Source organism: Adelges cooleyi, unplaced genomic scaffold (assembly GCF_023614345.1).
Source record: "Adelges cooleyi isolate 19-005CV unplaced genomic scaffold, UGA_ACOO_1.1 ACOO_flye_CR_arks_rails_tigmint_CR_PRNA_376, whole genome shotgun sequence".
Classification (NCBI taxonomy): domain Eukaryota; kingdom Metazoa; phylum Arthropoda; class Insecta; order Hemiptera; family Adelgidae; genus Adelges; species Adelges cooleyi.
The window spans coordinates 1,180,983-1,197,098 of NW_026096053.1; the positions used below are offsets into that span (position 1 = coordinate 1,180,983).

General features: G+C 28.2%; 2 protein-coding genes across 2 annotated transcripts; both read left to right on the forward strand.

Annotated features, from left to right (window-relative positions):
- The first annotated feature begins 65 nt into the window (after positions 1-65).
- LOC126841083 (damage-control phosphatase ARMT1-like) lies at positions 66-10,284 on the forward strand. Its single transcript, XM_050577337.1, has 7 exons — positions 66-194; positions 4,210-4,295; positions 4,396-4,501; positions 7,940-8,175; positions 8,562-8,905; positions 9,029-9,262; positions 9,531-10,284. Exons 2-7 carry the CDS (start codon positions 4,213-4,215, stop codon positions 9,875-9,877), a joined length of 1,350 nt encoding a protein of 449 aa, XP_050433294.1. The 5' UTR covers positions 66-194; positions 4,210-4,212; the 3' UTR covers positions 9,878-10,284.
- A 1,016-nt stretch (positions 10,285-11,300) lies between these two features.
- On the forward strand, positions 11,301-15,771 carry LOC126841081 (RNA polymerase II-associated protein 3-like). Its single transcript, XM_050577335.1, has 11 exons — positions 11,301-11,688; positions 12,471-12,633; positions 12,727-12,861; positions 13,081-13,336; positions 13,430-13,585; positions 13,739-13,866; positions 13,947-14,062; positions 14,176-14,545; positions 14,616-14,814; positions 14,906-15,076; positions 15,397-15,771. The coding sequence occupies exons 1-11, from the start codon at positions 11,555-11,557 to the stop codon at positions 15,462-15,464; spliced, it is 1,896 nt and encodes a 631-aa protein (XP_050433292.1). The 5' UTR covers positions 11,301-11,554; the 3' UTR covers positions 15,465-15,771.
- The last annotated feature ends 345 nt before the right edge of the window (positions 15,772-16,116 follow it).

A 16,116-nucleotide genomic window follows, 5' to 3' on the forward strand; every position in this document is an offset into this window, starting at 1 on the left:
TCCATCCGTGGTCACACTGCTAAAACCCGGTTGGACAATAACTAGAGAGAAGTTTTCAAGTAAATTCCCCTTTTTAATTTTCAAATGATCATATAAATATAGATCGCAATAGCCAAACAGTTAACATACAAGTTCCGCTCATCGTTGGGAGTAGACGCTACATAAATATTCAAAAATTAACCATACAAAAAATCGTAAGTACATTTTAACACAACCAATAAATTTAGTGTTACAATTTTTTTAAATGTACGATTTATTTTTCATATTGTAATACATTTAAAAATAACGTTTATCAATTTAACCCTTCACTGCATGAATTTTTTTAAATCATATGCTATAAATGTACTTAATACTACTTAAAAAAAAAAAAAAATTTTTTTTTAGTTTTTATTTCATGGAAAACGCTAATTAAAGAATTGTACCAAATATGGAACATTGTGCATCAATGATGTATAGCATGAGCAGATATAAACAATAATTACAATTGTTCCATATATGGAACATTGTGCAGTGAAGGGTTAATAAATAAAAAACTAGAAGTTATTTGATTAAGAATAATACATTTATGTAGAAATAGATATTTCTAAAAATTCTTGACATTTTGTAATATTTCGTGGGAACTTTTGATGGAGTTGCTAGATTAATTAATAATGTATACTCAATATAGTTTTAGAATATTTGAAACTTCTAGAAGTTTCTAGAACGGGTACACATAGCTACAATAAAAACATATCGATTGTTTAAAAAAACAATAAAATATTAATATTTAGTTTTCCCTTTTAAATATATTATGTACAATTTAATAGAATTTAAATTCTAAAATAACATTTTTTTTAAATAAATAAAATAATTAACTTACTTAATTTAATTCAGTGTTTAGTAAAATCACATTAAAATAATTATGTACAATATATCAGTATTTTTATTTGTATTAATATTAAAAAATGTTTGTTTTTTGAACCATGTCTTACTATTTATTTGACTGTTAAATACAAATAAATATACAGTTTTTTAGGTCAGAAAAGTTAAATAATATGACTATTTTGAATTCAGTAATTTTTAGCGGTTAAATATTATTTAAGATTTTTTTTTTTTTTAAATTGTATTTTTAATGTGTGAGCATATTATACTTAGATTCATAGTTACTATTGTCTTTTATATTAGGTACTAATTTTTCTATGAATTGTTTTATGCAATCTTGTTACGCTGCAAGATGTTTATATCAGGTGGCCAGTGAACTTTACATCATACATTGACTGCATTATTATTGTATACTTACACTTTGTAGTGATAATAATTATTTTTAATTTAATGTAAAATATTACATTATTATTTTGGTGGTACCTAGAATCAAGTAGATACTAATCGAAAGTAATATTGTACACAAATTTAAAATATTTGATATATTTACTATATGATAATTCTATATGTTAACAATAGGTATACAGTGTGTCTTAAATGACGTTGTTGCTGTTTTTATAACTTTGTAATTAAAGAAGGCTATTATTTTAATTCAGGTTTTCTTTTAAGTAACAACTATATGACTTTATGGCTATATAAAATATTAACTTTATTTAATTGAAAACAAAATTTGTTCCATATATTTAATATTATTTTTTTAAAAACGTCAAATACATATTTAAATTTTAAAGTTTATTTAGAAACTGGTGTCACAAAATAGCAAAAAAATATATATATAAAAACGTTATTAAATTATTTTCGAATTATTGAAAATAGTATATTACGGGTACGTATACCGTATACAGGCGGTAACATTTTCAAGCTCACAGTTTGTTTTGTTTTGCATTAATAATAAATATTAGGTATGCTATGTTAGTTTAAAAAAAACAGAATTGAAAAACACAAACATCAATTAATGGTATAGATAGACTATAGACAGTGAACGATCGTTATGCAACATATTGTATAGTGGTTTTGTTTACATCATTATCAGTCTGTTTACACGTGATAGAAACAATGATGAGTTTCTGACAATGGTATACCTATTTTTGCACTTTTATCTTTCATTATATATATATATATATATTATGTAGTAGGTAGATACCTACACTATCAGAGATTTTACAATTAGTTAATTTTGTAACAGTGGAATTTAACTTCTTAAGTCTTTTTTCCAAGTTTATTCTAACATGATACGTTAATATATATTAGATAATTATAAAATAATTTATTTCTATCATTTTTTTATGTAAAGTCCTTGTTTTTTTATTGTTTACTCGCATTTAAAATTTAAATTACTAAAAAAAAATTATATATATATATAATGTGTATATCGTATATACACTTATTGAGTGTCGGTTTTTATTTTTAAGCATATGATTACTATAAATCAACACGACTATGTCCAGAAAAATATTCTATAGTATACGAATTTTTAATTGTAAAAAATGTTTAAAGAATGTTTATTAGACAATATAAGTATTTTAAATTTTTATTGAATTAATAAAATTCGTTGTTTTCGTTCGTCGTAACGTAATCTCTGGATTATTATGTAGGTAGTGTTAGTAAATATAACAGTGTTATGATGTATATAATAATTAATAATATTTAACTAAGTATAGTCTGTATATGTATGTGACATGTGGTATGAATAAATATGTTTTGGTGATTGACAGTGTCGAGTAAACACTTGTAGTTTTAACCTGAGATTTATAAGCAAATAGTAAAACCTTACATGAAACGGATTAAAAATATTAAATAACACTAGTAAAAATTATTTAAGTATATATATTTATATTCACAACCTAAAACTCACATCATATGTTATAATATGCTGCCTATCTATTCGAATATTCCGTTTATTACAAGTAAAGAAAGTAAAAGGTATATAGGTTCATTTTACCACCGATCAATTATTTATAATTATTTATTTATTTACCATCGACTAAAAATTGATAATAATAGTTCTTAAATAACATGAGTTATATCAGATTAAATAATAGTTACCTTATTACAACATAAATATCAATAATTTTTAATATAACCTAATCTCTATGTTTTACTGTAATTATCAATAAAAATATAAAATTGTTGAATTAATTAAAAAAATAATACATTTCCCGCCAGGAAATTAAAATGTAAACCCAGTAAGAAAAAAATACTTTTTATAACTGAAACTATATTAAAAAACTGGTAAATTTAATAGACAACATTCTGCTATAATTAAATGAGATGTCGAAGCTTTACAAATTCACCAATTCATTAGTATTGCTTCTTCTCGTCTAACGTTTTTAATTACCATATTCTTATACAAGTGTATACTAACGAAATTGTGAGTAATTTACTAGCTTTATTTTCGAAGGACAAATTTCACTGATGAAATCATTCAGGGTGTTGTGTTTATTGTGCCAGATTTCCATCGAGTTTAAACCAAAATGAATTGAGTTGACATAGAACAATTATTGGTGTATTTTACGAATGGCAGATTCTATTAACCATTTATAAACAGTATATCTGACGATAGAAATGCCAATGAACTATTACTATACCAATAATTGTATAATTAACTTAGCTGCTAAAATTGTTTTATTAGTACCTAATAGTCTAATCGTATTGTGTAAAATAAATGTGACATTACACCATAATTTATAATTTTGTTGTTTAATTAATAAAGTCGTTTAATAAAAATCGAATGATATATGCCTATGTATCGCAAATGAGTGTGTTATTTTTGTAGGTAAATGCTCAGTTTGTGTATTCAATTGAAATACCCTTTGGTATAGCGTATCTTTCAATATTTATGTCCAATTTTAGTTCGTACAAAGAAAAAGGTATTGTGCACGAAGCAAATAATTATTTTACTAAATAAAATGATTAATTATTAATTTCAAGAATAAAATTGACTTTACAAGAAGTGCCCAAGGTTGCACATAGAGTTATTTATAGTTGGTAAACATTATTTCTTCATATTTATGGATTTGATCTTTATCCGAAGCTTAAATTTCACTTATGAATTTATGATTTATCATGTGCACTTAAAAGTTTAATCGTATAAAATATTATACAATACGTGAATATGATTTTAACACAATGCTCACTGATTATATGTACCTATTAAAATATTATATCTACTACTTTGAGACTAAATATACAGGCAACACGATAAAATAAAATTGTATAATTATTTAGGTATACACAAAATTTTAGAGAAACTGATGTATAATATTATTATATTTATTTTGTTTTTAGAAAATGACTATTGAAAACGAATTGGTGAATCTTTGCATTGACGAAAGTCCACCAAGGAACAAACCTTTGGTCGCGAAATATTTAAGGTATTAACCGCAATTGTTTATACATTTTTTTATTATCTAAATATTTTTTATATAATTAAATCTTGATTGACACCTTGTATGTTTTTGGGCACGATAACAGGAGTTTCGCTTTTCCGGTGTTGTCAAAATTAACGCCGTTTAACATTTCTAAAACCGGAGGCTACTTAGTGGCGAATAAAAATTCAATTTTACAAAAATATGGACCGGTAATATATTTTATACTTGATATAATTAGTACATAATATAGTAGTGGTGATAAAATGACTTATTGTGTTATGCATGCTAAAGTGTAAACAAATATGGACTACGCTTTTGATAATTGATTAATTATAAATAGTTGGGTACTTATTATTTTTATTATGGTAATTCTGAATAATTGAACCTTGAACTACTGCGTTCCACAAATTAATCACCCGATACCTATTCAAAAATTATAGACAATTAATATGTTTTTTTTGCTTAATATGTTTCGCGGTTACTGGCTACTGCTCTAAATTCTTATAGTACATTTTATTTCGATGGGAAGTAAATAAAAAGAAAACATATATATCTACGGATACTTAAAAATGTACATAATCTTTTATGGTGCTTAAACTTATCGTAAGCATATCAGGATTAGATTCGTTAATAGTATTGTTAATTTGTAATAATACAAATGATAACCACAGTGGTAACTAAATCTTAGCTTACCAGAAAAAATATCTTATAGGGGTTTAACTAAATTGTATTATATAATATCTAGAATTGTCTCTAAACACTGAATAAATATCGAATCCGTTTAATAGATTATTATCATAATTTTAATTTTAGGTTTATAAATCAATATCCGACAAGAAACACCTTTAGAAATTAGAGCAAAGCGCATTATTTGTTATTAGGTGCCCATCATCTAATATATTTTTTCAAATATTTAATTTTGTTGACTTATGGACCTTAACCGTTTATACTTTAGCAATCACTTTAAACATGTGTACATTTTTATCTATATTATGAAATGTTATATTTTTCAATTAACTACTAAATACAAGCTTTCCAAGTTATAGTCATATGGTTTTTAACGTGCTTAAAACACATGTCATGAAGCATGGTCCACATGTTAGGCATGAACGAACACGTGCTTTATCGGAATCTCACTTTGGATTGAAACGAAATTAAAGTTGTGAAAAGAGATAAATAAATAAAATAGCATCTACCTATTAACATTGAATAATAAATATACATTACTTAATTTTTATACTTTACACCTCGACCTTTATTATTTAAAAACACGATTACTTAATTAACTCATATTAAACAATTTTTCAAATTATCAGCATTAAATCTAATGATTATACCTACTTGATTAATTTATAGCTTTTAGACCAGAGTCGTGGCCGAATATCTAGAAGCAATAATATTTTGGCGCGTGAGGTTGCGGTTTGACTTCATATTTACTATTTCCCCGGGACCGCATATTTATACTTTGTAAATCACACATACATCCAACATTCTAAAAAACACCAATACTTCGTCTTCGAAATTGAGAAAAACACTTAACAGAAGTTAACATATATATATATATACCAACTTAGGGGTGGACACTTTTTCTTTTTTCTCTTTTGGACTTAAGGTCTGCATAATATTTACAATTTTTTTTTAATATCTAGTCAAACTTTTTTTTTATATCGAGGAAAATAAAAAAAGGACATAATACGATGTTGCGCGCATAGATGTATATTTATTTATTTATTAATTTAAAATAAATTATATTAATTATTATCTATGGAAGAATTTTTAGGGGTGATTTATATCATTTTAAAGACTTTCGGAATTCAAAGTTGTTCGCTTACGGTCTTACTTTGTATATTAAACAAAAATTAATTAATTAAAAATTTTTACTGATCACTCTTTACTTTTGAATAATTATTGTATTTAAATGGGGTTTACTGGACGTGGACTCGATCGCATTTTTCCAATAGCATTATTTATAACTTGAAAAATAATTATATCAATAATTATAAAACCACGGTTGTTCATCAGTAATTATTTTTATCAGAACATTTATCATTATATTATCGTATTACATTGTTATATCGTTAAACATTTTAACTATGCTAGTTTGTCGTTGGATTCTTTAAACATAAGATAACAACAAAACATCTAAATGAGGTGTGAAAAAATTGATTTTGAAAAGTATAATGTTAAAAAAATATATTTATCTAATTTATTAAAATTAAAATCAAACCCTAATTAGTTTTAAAGTTTAGAAATCACTAAATATCTTAAGTACTAAATCGCAACAAGAAGTTGGCAGTGTGGAATTTAAAAATACTTGCTAGCAATTTATGGAGCCCCAGAAAAAGAGGAATCATTGAACACCTTCCGTTTTTCGTATTTTACTAAAAGTGCTATGAAGAAATTTAACTTGGTGTCAATACCACCTACAAAAGATGTACGTTAATTCCAATAAATATATCAATGATAGCCATGTTTATCAATCTAGTACTTGAGATAGTTAGTGTAAGTTAAAAAGCAAACTCGTAGATAATTGCACGAGGAACAATTTGTGTAAATAACGTTCTGTAGTAAGTATAATATTTTTCAAGAATTTTGAAAAACACCAGCTTTGGGTGTGTTTAAACTTCCTCAAAGATTTAGCAGAGGTGATGAATTATTGGTATGTTAGTTAGAAGATTCTCATTAATGGTTTTCTGAAAAGTTCCGCTTGTTACCTAATCTTCCATAATTATTTCATATCTCGTCTACACTATCTACACTATAATACGTAAAATATTGTTAAAACAGCGTGGGATACCCTATATACATATTTTGCTCAATTTAATTTTTAAATATTTGAACCTAATCCATGACCAACGTGGAGACATACTCACGGCATAATCAGAAAACGTGTTCAGATAAAAAAACAGTGCTAATTATGTACAGTTAAAAAACCTGCGATGCAGCTACACTTACATAATTTGTCGCCAATGTTAAAATTTGGTTAAATATTGGCAATGAAAATCAACGTGTAGTTTACTTGGTTACTAATGAACATATTGTGTTTTATTAAGTTAAATACACAATAGGCGTATTAAAAAAAGTAATTTGTCCCAAGGACCAACAGTTTTTTTTTTGTTAACATGTATATTGTTCACTTAAAAGTTTTGCGTATTGTTATATATACTCGCTCATTACTGGCATGACCATGTCATCTTTATTATTATAAATTGTACAACGTTTGCTGTTTTATCTTACTTTATCAAGCTTTCTCCCTTTAAATTTATTATATAATCTTAATAATTATGAAATAAAATAATTATAGATATAACTTTTGCATTTTGTACTGTTTAAACTTAATCATACAAATTAACTAATTTGTAATTGCATACCTATAATCAAATTTATTTTATTTTATTAACGGGAGGTTTAGTTGTACATCATTTTTTAGATAGGGTCAAATGTAAATGTCATTATTACTAATTTTGTATTTGTTATATCTAATGACAATGTAATGTGTAACAGTTATTGGCTATTGCTTATTTTATATGAACCAATTTGCCTTTGCATTCGCTTACAGTAACCCCCTACTTGGCCTTTATTGGTCAACCCGAACGGTACCACCACGTGCATATTTCTTAATTTAAAACGTTTACTCAAATTTACAGGAAGCCGAAAGCGATATCAATTCAGTACTGTTGAAATTGGACAGTTTAAGATCGGAAATCTTGAGCAACAAACCGTTTAGAAAATTGGAATCCGATAATGTGGACGTCAAGATTTGGAATCAAGTTCTCGAGGATTATACCGACAAAGATGGAAAGCGACCGACTTGGCTGTATACCTTCTGGCTGTACGCCGAGTGTTACGTGCATCGTCGTTTATTCGAAGCTTTCGAAACTAGGTATTGTTATATCCTTCATAAAGTTTAAGTCCAGCTGGGTTAGTATTGTAATTACTAACTAGGCTATAATTTTAAGTGAAGCCATAATCAAACATTAAACAAAACGTACTACATAATCGGATAATCCTAGTTATTGTCAATCATTATGCACGTTTAATTTTAATAAGTGATGTCGAGCAGCACTATTTTAAAACACCACTCTGTACTATGTAATGTCTAAATTCGTCCAAAACAAAATGTATTTGTAACATGTGCAGGAAAATTGAATTCAAGATTTTTGGTAATGGATAGTAGAATTTATTAACGAAGAATTTGTGATGTCTTAATGTTACGATTGCAATATTTCTGTGACGCGTAAAATGACCTGTTATTCTTGTTCGATTTAGCGCGTATCTGAAAGACTACGATCCTTTTTACGAGCAAAAAATGAAATCTCTGGTATCTTGCGAGGATGCCATGGGGTTCTTGGGCAACTTCTTAATGGACTACTTCCAACGGACGGGCGTGCAAAATCACCACCTACGAGAAGACCTACCAAAAATCCTAAAGTGCTCTTTGTGGGGTAATCGCTGCGATTTGTCGCAGACCGGCGGCGACGCGATCGCTCAGACCGAGAGTCCGTTGAAAATGGTGGAATCGTTGCAAGAACTAATGCTAGTTGACGAATCGCCAAAGATAGTTGACTACCTTTGCAAGTTGGTGACCAACGGCCAGGGCGATAAAATTTTAGGTACTAACGTCGATACAAATATATTTAATCGATGATTATAATCATATATTTGCTAGAAATATAATTAGAAACCCTTAAGACCTTGGGAACTATAATGATATATTTCGCATTTTTTCTCTTCAGATATTATACTGGATAACGCCGGCTACGAGCTGTTCACCGATCTGTGTATGGCAGATTGGCTAATGACTTACAAACTTGTCAACATTGTACGGTTTCATGGCAAGTCCATACCATGGTTCGTGTCCGACGTAACACTCCGCGATTTCGTTGCTACCATAGATTTCGTGGCGAACCAGGCCCATACGGAAAACCTGAGACTATTGGGCAAGAGATGGGAAAGCTACATGCAGTCAGGTTTGTAAAAGTTTGGAATAACGCACAAAAAAATTATTTTTGTCTCATAAGTCCCATCGGCACGGTTTTAGCAGGCCTAGAAGGAGTTTGGAGGCCTAAACACCCCCACCCTCCCAGCATTTCCCCCTGTTGAAATCTCACCGAAATACGCTTACTTTTCAATCACAACTTATTTTGTGTACTTAGTTACTGTTGCAATATGTTTTATGCGTTCATGTATAAAATGTATGATTTAGATATTGATGGTTTTTTTTTCATATGCCCGTAGGACTCTGGACGTTTGAAAGCGAACAATTTTGGACGTTGCCGTTTACCTTTGACCAAATCAAAAGCCTGGATCCCCAATTGTACGACAAGTTGTCCCAGTCGGTTTTGATAATTTCCAAAGGAGATCTCAACTACAGGAAATTGGTCGGCGACGTTTTCTGGGAGCCTACCGTGCCGTTTTCACAGGCCATTGGTAGTTTCCAACCTTCGAAACTGATAGCGTTGAGAACACTTAAGTCGGATATCACTTGTGGACTACCCGAAGGCTTGGCCGAACGTATTTCTGAAACCGATCCGGATTGGTTAAAGATTGGAAAATACGCTGTCATTCACGTGGCCGGTATTTAAAACCGTATTGTTAATTAGCGTTTAGTTTATAGGAAAACTTACATTCTTATGTATATTTTTTTTTAGTCACAAAATATTATAAATGTATACGAAAAAGTTAATCCTATTTATTAGATTTTACCTGCGTTGTGTTTAAACTTCAATATTTTAAGCGTTTCGTGTGAGGTTATTGTAGTTCTTATATACCCACCTAGTTTTACTTTTATACTTTCATTAGGCAGCAAATTGGACCTTTTAATTATCATTGTTCACATAGTGTTACCATTAATTATAATTATCACTGTACCTACACTCATTTTTAATTTTACTGAAACAACTATAGTTTTTAATAATATATATGTAACATTTTAATTATTATTATATAAATATATCCTATACATTTACCAACGTGTTTTGTGAATGACGAATTTTGTTGGTTTTTTTTTTAATTTAATTATTTTACGTACAAGCATAATTTTTTATTATTAGATAACTAGCAAAATGTATGTAGGTTTTGTTATTTATCTAATAATAAAAAATACCTATTGTGTTTTGCGATTATTACCGTTATTAATATTTACACAAACATTGCCTAATAATGAAAAACATCTTTTGTTGCGCTTCACTTTCTTTCGTTTTTTAGAAAGAAAATGAATATAACTCGGTAGTAGTGGGTACATAATTATACTAGGTGTGATATCATTTCGGAAAAAAATTGCTACCATGTAAAGAATATAATCTGCGACACGGTATTGGCTTCTTAAAAGCATTGTTTATTTTATATTTAAACGAAGAATCGCTCAAACATTGACAATTGTTGGCAAAACGTGGTTAAATAATTAACTGATGTACAAAAAAAATCGGTAATATGTATCATATACGCGATGTACCTACCGTACTTTATTATTTTTTTATTGACTTGGGCATGGGTGAAAATGGCCAATAATTTTTGCGAGTCTATGGCCCTTATATTTGTGCCATAAAGGACCAACAACTAATTTGATGAATATATTATTTTGTGGTTGGACAGTTGGACCTTATTATAAGTGTTGTAATTATGACAGTATAGCATCATTTGGATCAATTCAATAGGTCGAGATTTATAATTTGATACATTTTGCCAAGCTCTGAATATAATTGTGTACTTATTATCGTGTAAGTACACATGTTTCTAGCAAGGTATTTACTATTTACTTGTTATAACCTACCTTGGTTCTTAATAAAAAATACTGTACAATCACAATGCGATGTAAAAATATTATGCAGTAGCCCGTAAGACTTATTCACGTATGTTGACCATTATTGTATAATATATAGTATATATTATATATAAATACTGTATTGTATTACGGATTATTGTTGTGCTGTCTTTCGGCAAGATGGCGTCTTCACGTCGTTATCAATGTAGTTCTTATCAAATTGATTTTTTTAATCATATGTTTCTACAAAGTCTTTCTCCATAGTTTCACGTTTTTTCTTTAAAAAATTGTTACTATGGAACCAACTTTTCATAACCCTTCGACAAACATGTATTTGTAAATATTATTAATTTCGGTGTTCCCAGTCAATGTTCCCTAAACGAAATCCGTGCGGTGTGTCCGAAAAAAGTTTTTGTTGTTGTGATTTTTTTTTTTTTTACGTTCTGAACCATTCTATTGAATGTAATGTTGGAACTTAAAACAAAACAATAAAAAAAAAATGTACCAAACTGCCGTCAATTCGGATCGCACGCTACTCGTCAAATACGGTATTCCCTTGAACCATATAGATTTCGATTATGTAAGCAGCTGTGATGATCCAAAGGAATTGAAACACATTATTCAAATATTAGAGTAAGTGGATCAAAATGTACCCAACATAATATTTTATCAGTTGTTTACTTTAGTGACAACGACATACTTTATTGTTCAGCTAAAATGTTGTACCTACCTACTCGTTTCAAAAATGTAGGGCCAAAATTTTAAAACTCATCCGCTATAAAAAAAATGTCATATCGTATAATTAGGTATGTTTACGTTTTCGAATGAAGAACACATTAATTTTATAATCATGGCTGATTATTCCCTATCAGTTTTATGTATATTGTACATAATTATTATTTACTTTGATTTTCAATGAAGATTTGATTTAATAACTTTTATGTGTAAACAATATTGATTATGTAACGTGTGTTTTTTTTAAATTGTGTCTAGAGCCAAAATCGCTTTTAATTACTGGACATGTTTATTTTCAAAAAAAAAATATATATATATAGATATGTATAATTTTGTTTAAATAAATTGTAAGTGCTAATTCAAAATATTAAAACAAAAATCTTGATGATTTATCCAGTTATAGTAAAACACACTTTTGTGTTATACCCTATAATTTTCAAATACTTTTCTTGTCAATCATATTTTTCCCTAGACAATCCAACTATTTAAATATTCTTTTAAACATATAGACCTAACAGGTATGAGCTTAGTAAATTTGAAATAACTATATCAACAACATAAGTTTGTTTGATAATCTAATATAAAATGTATAAATTTATAATTAATGTACTTAAGCTAAAAAAAAAAAAAAAAATTAGGAAGGAATATAAATTATGTTTAATTTAAAATTTTTATTTTAGGTCTGGAGAAGAAGGATCGTATCCACAATTGTTAGTAGCAACTGAAAATCGCTTACGCCAGATAAAACCAGATGCCTCAATTTTAAGCCGTAGACTAAGCTATGCACAAAAATCATCTGATCTTGATCATGAAGAATACGATGATGTATTTAGTTCTATAAAAGTGAGTTTTTTAAACTTATATAACTATGTATACATAAAAAAAATTGTATAAAACCTTGGTAGGATAAACTTTATAAATACATTTTTTTTTTAGGACTGGATAAAATCAAATGATGAAAAAAAAGGACCACCTCCTAATGATCAAAAATCTGTTGCTCTTACAAACGGGCATGATGAGATTCCAGTTCGAAGATCTATTGATTTTACCACAATGTTTAACAGTGAAAATGTATGATATAAATTAGTAAATACAATTCTGCATTTAAACAATATCATATTAGGTCACATAAAAACTATTCATAAGCTTTTGTCTCATTATAGAGACCTAATGATGCAATTATTAGTTTATATGCAGTATTAGTTTGATATTTATTACTTTATTGTTAGGAACAACGATATAATTTATTATACACAAGTTTTTATGTACAATAAAAAATTATTGCTTTAGGCTGTACACGAGTTAAATGTGCCAAAAAAAACAAATGCACTTCAACAATCATTGAGTACAAACTACAAAAATTGGGATAAATACGACCCCGATGTTGAAATTATGAAAATGGACAATAAGGAAAAAGTTGAAAAATTGCAAACTCAACGAAATAGAAAAATTGCATCAAAAACATTATCACTTGGCGGTGGCGATAGGTCCGATTTTCAGGATAGAGTCAAGTCGATAAAATCAATGGTACCATCCGTTTTTAAAGGTAAGTGTTATTATTAAATTAAGATTTTACAGATTATGTTCAAGCTTACATATTATTTTTCGTTCATCCTCGACTCGTTAATTTTTTTTTTAGATAGTGCTATAAAATCTCAAGATCAGGCTTTGAGAGAAAAAGAATTGGGAAATGAGTTTTTCAATGCTAATGATTACAATGAAGCACTGCGTTATTACAACACTAGTATCAATATTTATCCAACACCCGAAGCGAGAAATAATAGAGCAATGTCATGTATGTTTCTACATAAATTAGTCTTTCGCTTATGCACCCAATACATAATAAATATTATTCTATTTTAAAAATAACTTACGCTTCATTGAAAAAATATTAACCATTGTATTTGTTGTATATTTATATTATGTATATATGTATATTATTTTATAGACATTAAGTTAGAACGGTATGAACTAGCATTGGACGATCTGAGAGAAGTGATTGAAAGGGATCCAAAAAATGTTAAGGCCCATTTTCGTAGAGGATCTTGTTTAAAAGCCACATCTATGTATTGTTTAGTTAGTACTTATTATTATTTTTCATTAGTATTACAAACGAAAATGTACCTATATGAGTATAATATTTCTTTTTTTTTTAGGCTTTGAGGTCTTTTGAAACTACTTTAAAATATGATTGTAACAATTTTAAAGCACAGCAATTTGTGAAAGAATTACGGAATATAATATCAAACATTCCTAAAAAAAATTTAATTAGGTAAGCTAAAACAAATGAAAATTTAATTGATTTGAAGAGCCAATTGGAAAATTATTTTACTACCCATAATAAAAATGTTCAACCCTTTTAATACGATGTATTATTTTAAAAAGGGTACGCGAAATAACTAGACATTATGATGAAAGCGTATGGGACATAGAAGATCCTTTTTGTGTGTCCTATATGGAACTTCCGGAGTTAAACAAAGAACAAACCGAGTACCTGTACGAAGCTGATCCAATGGGCTGTTTAACAGAATGTGTTTGCCATCTCTGTCCTTGGCACGAGTGGAAGCAACGGAAAAAAAAGTGGGGTCGATATAAAATCGAACAACAACGGAAGCGATGGCAGCTGTTGACACAAAGTGCTGTAGCTGAATTGTCGTCCGAATCTAAGTCGTCAGTTCAAGAAACCAAAGTACCGAAAAGAATGACTGTCACTGAAGTATGTTCAGCCGAAATGAACGGTCATTCCAATTCAACGGTAACTTGTTACAATAGGGTAAATTATGTTTAATCTACGGGTATTTATGTTTTGTATTCATGGCTTTTAGACGGTTCATCATAGTAAGATGATGAACGGAAGCGGCGATAAATCGTCTTGCAAACATTGCGACGTAGATGTTTTCAAAATGAGACCTGTATCTAGTGTTCACGAATTCCTGCAGAGCTGGAAAACTGTCAGTCAAAAAAATAACTATGAACTTTATAATAAACTGCTACGGAGTATAAGACCAAAGGACTTACCTAAGGGTTTGTATACAGAATGAAATAGATATTTGATAATCTTACGATGCTTTATACTTTAATAAATAAAAAATTTAATTTTTTTTAATTCTATTAGTTATAAGTACAAATTTAGATGAAGATATCATGTCGAAATTCTTAGAAACTTTACGTCAAAAGTTTGATCCTGAAAAAGAATTAGATCTTATTGTTGAATATTTAACAGCCATGACCAAAGTGGATCGGTTCAACTTAATTGTCAAAATGTTAGACAACAAAGTTAAAGAAGGTAAGCATATTGTGTGCTGTATTTTCATGTTAATTAAGCTTGGTTGTAACTTGATAAAAAAATATTAAAAGTCTTATTTTGTCCAAAGTAGTTCCTTCTGTTTATAATTAAGTCAATAAAAAATTATTCCCGTCCTAACTTAACTCCCCTCGGAAACTTGGTTATGAGTGTAGTTTTCAGAAAATTGTAAAAATATCTACTTAAAGCAATAATCACATTATCTGACAATAACTGAAACTACTTCAATTTTGAAGTACTTCAGGTTACTTCAAATTTAATTTATTCAACAATAGTTAATAACTTTTAATTGTTTGTTTCAGGCTTTCAACCTCTTTTGAAGCGTGTTCACAATCATACTAAAAACAATACTTTTTTAACATTGTTATGATAGTTGATTTTTGACATTATGTCTTGTTAATGTTGGGTAAATATTGTGAAAAAGTATTTAACTTTGAATAATTAATGAACTGTTGCACACGATATCCGAAATTAGTAAAATAAAAAAATGTAATAAAAAAAAAAACAAAAGTCTGATTAATGTCATCTCGTGTTTAGTACTACACAAGAATAATGTAATATTTTTATCAGTTCTGTAATTTTAACACTTTTGTGAAGCGTTTTATTGTATGTAAGTTAATATGTAATGTCATCCAAAGCGCAATTTATGGACGTACTAGTTAAATATATAAACAATGTGCATTCATATATTTGAAAATAATATACTTCTTATACTTTGTATGTGTTGAGTTATTTTTATATAAATAATTATTTGTACTACATTATTCTACATTCAATAGGTAAATGAAATACTATCTAGGTTGATGTGTACCCTCTAAACTTCACTTTAAAATAATTTGAATTTTTATGCTAAAAACTAATTTTCATTTGTCACAAAAATAAATACATAAAGACATTTTACTTGAAACTACCCATTAACTATATAAATGAATTAAATAAACATCAATGACAGTTATTGTTTCTATATTATGTTTATTTTGTTTTAAGTCACTAAAATAAATAGGGTAAAGAAATAGATATTG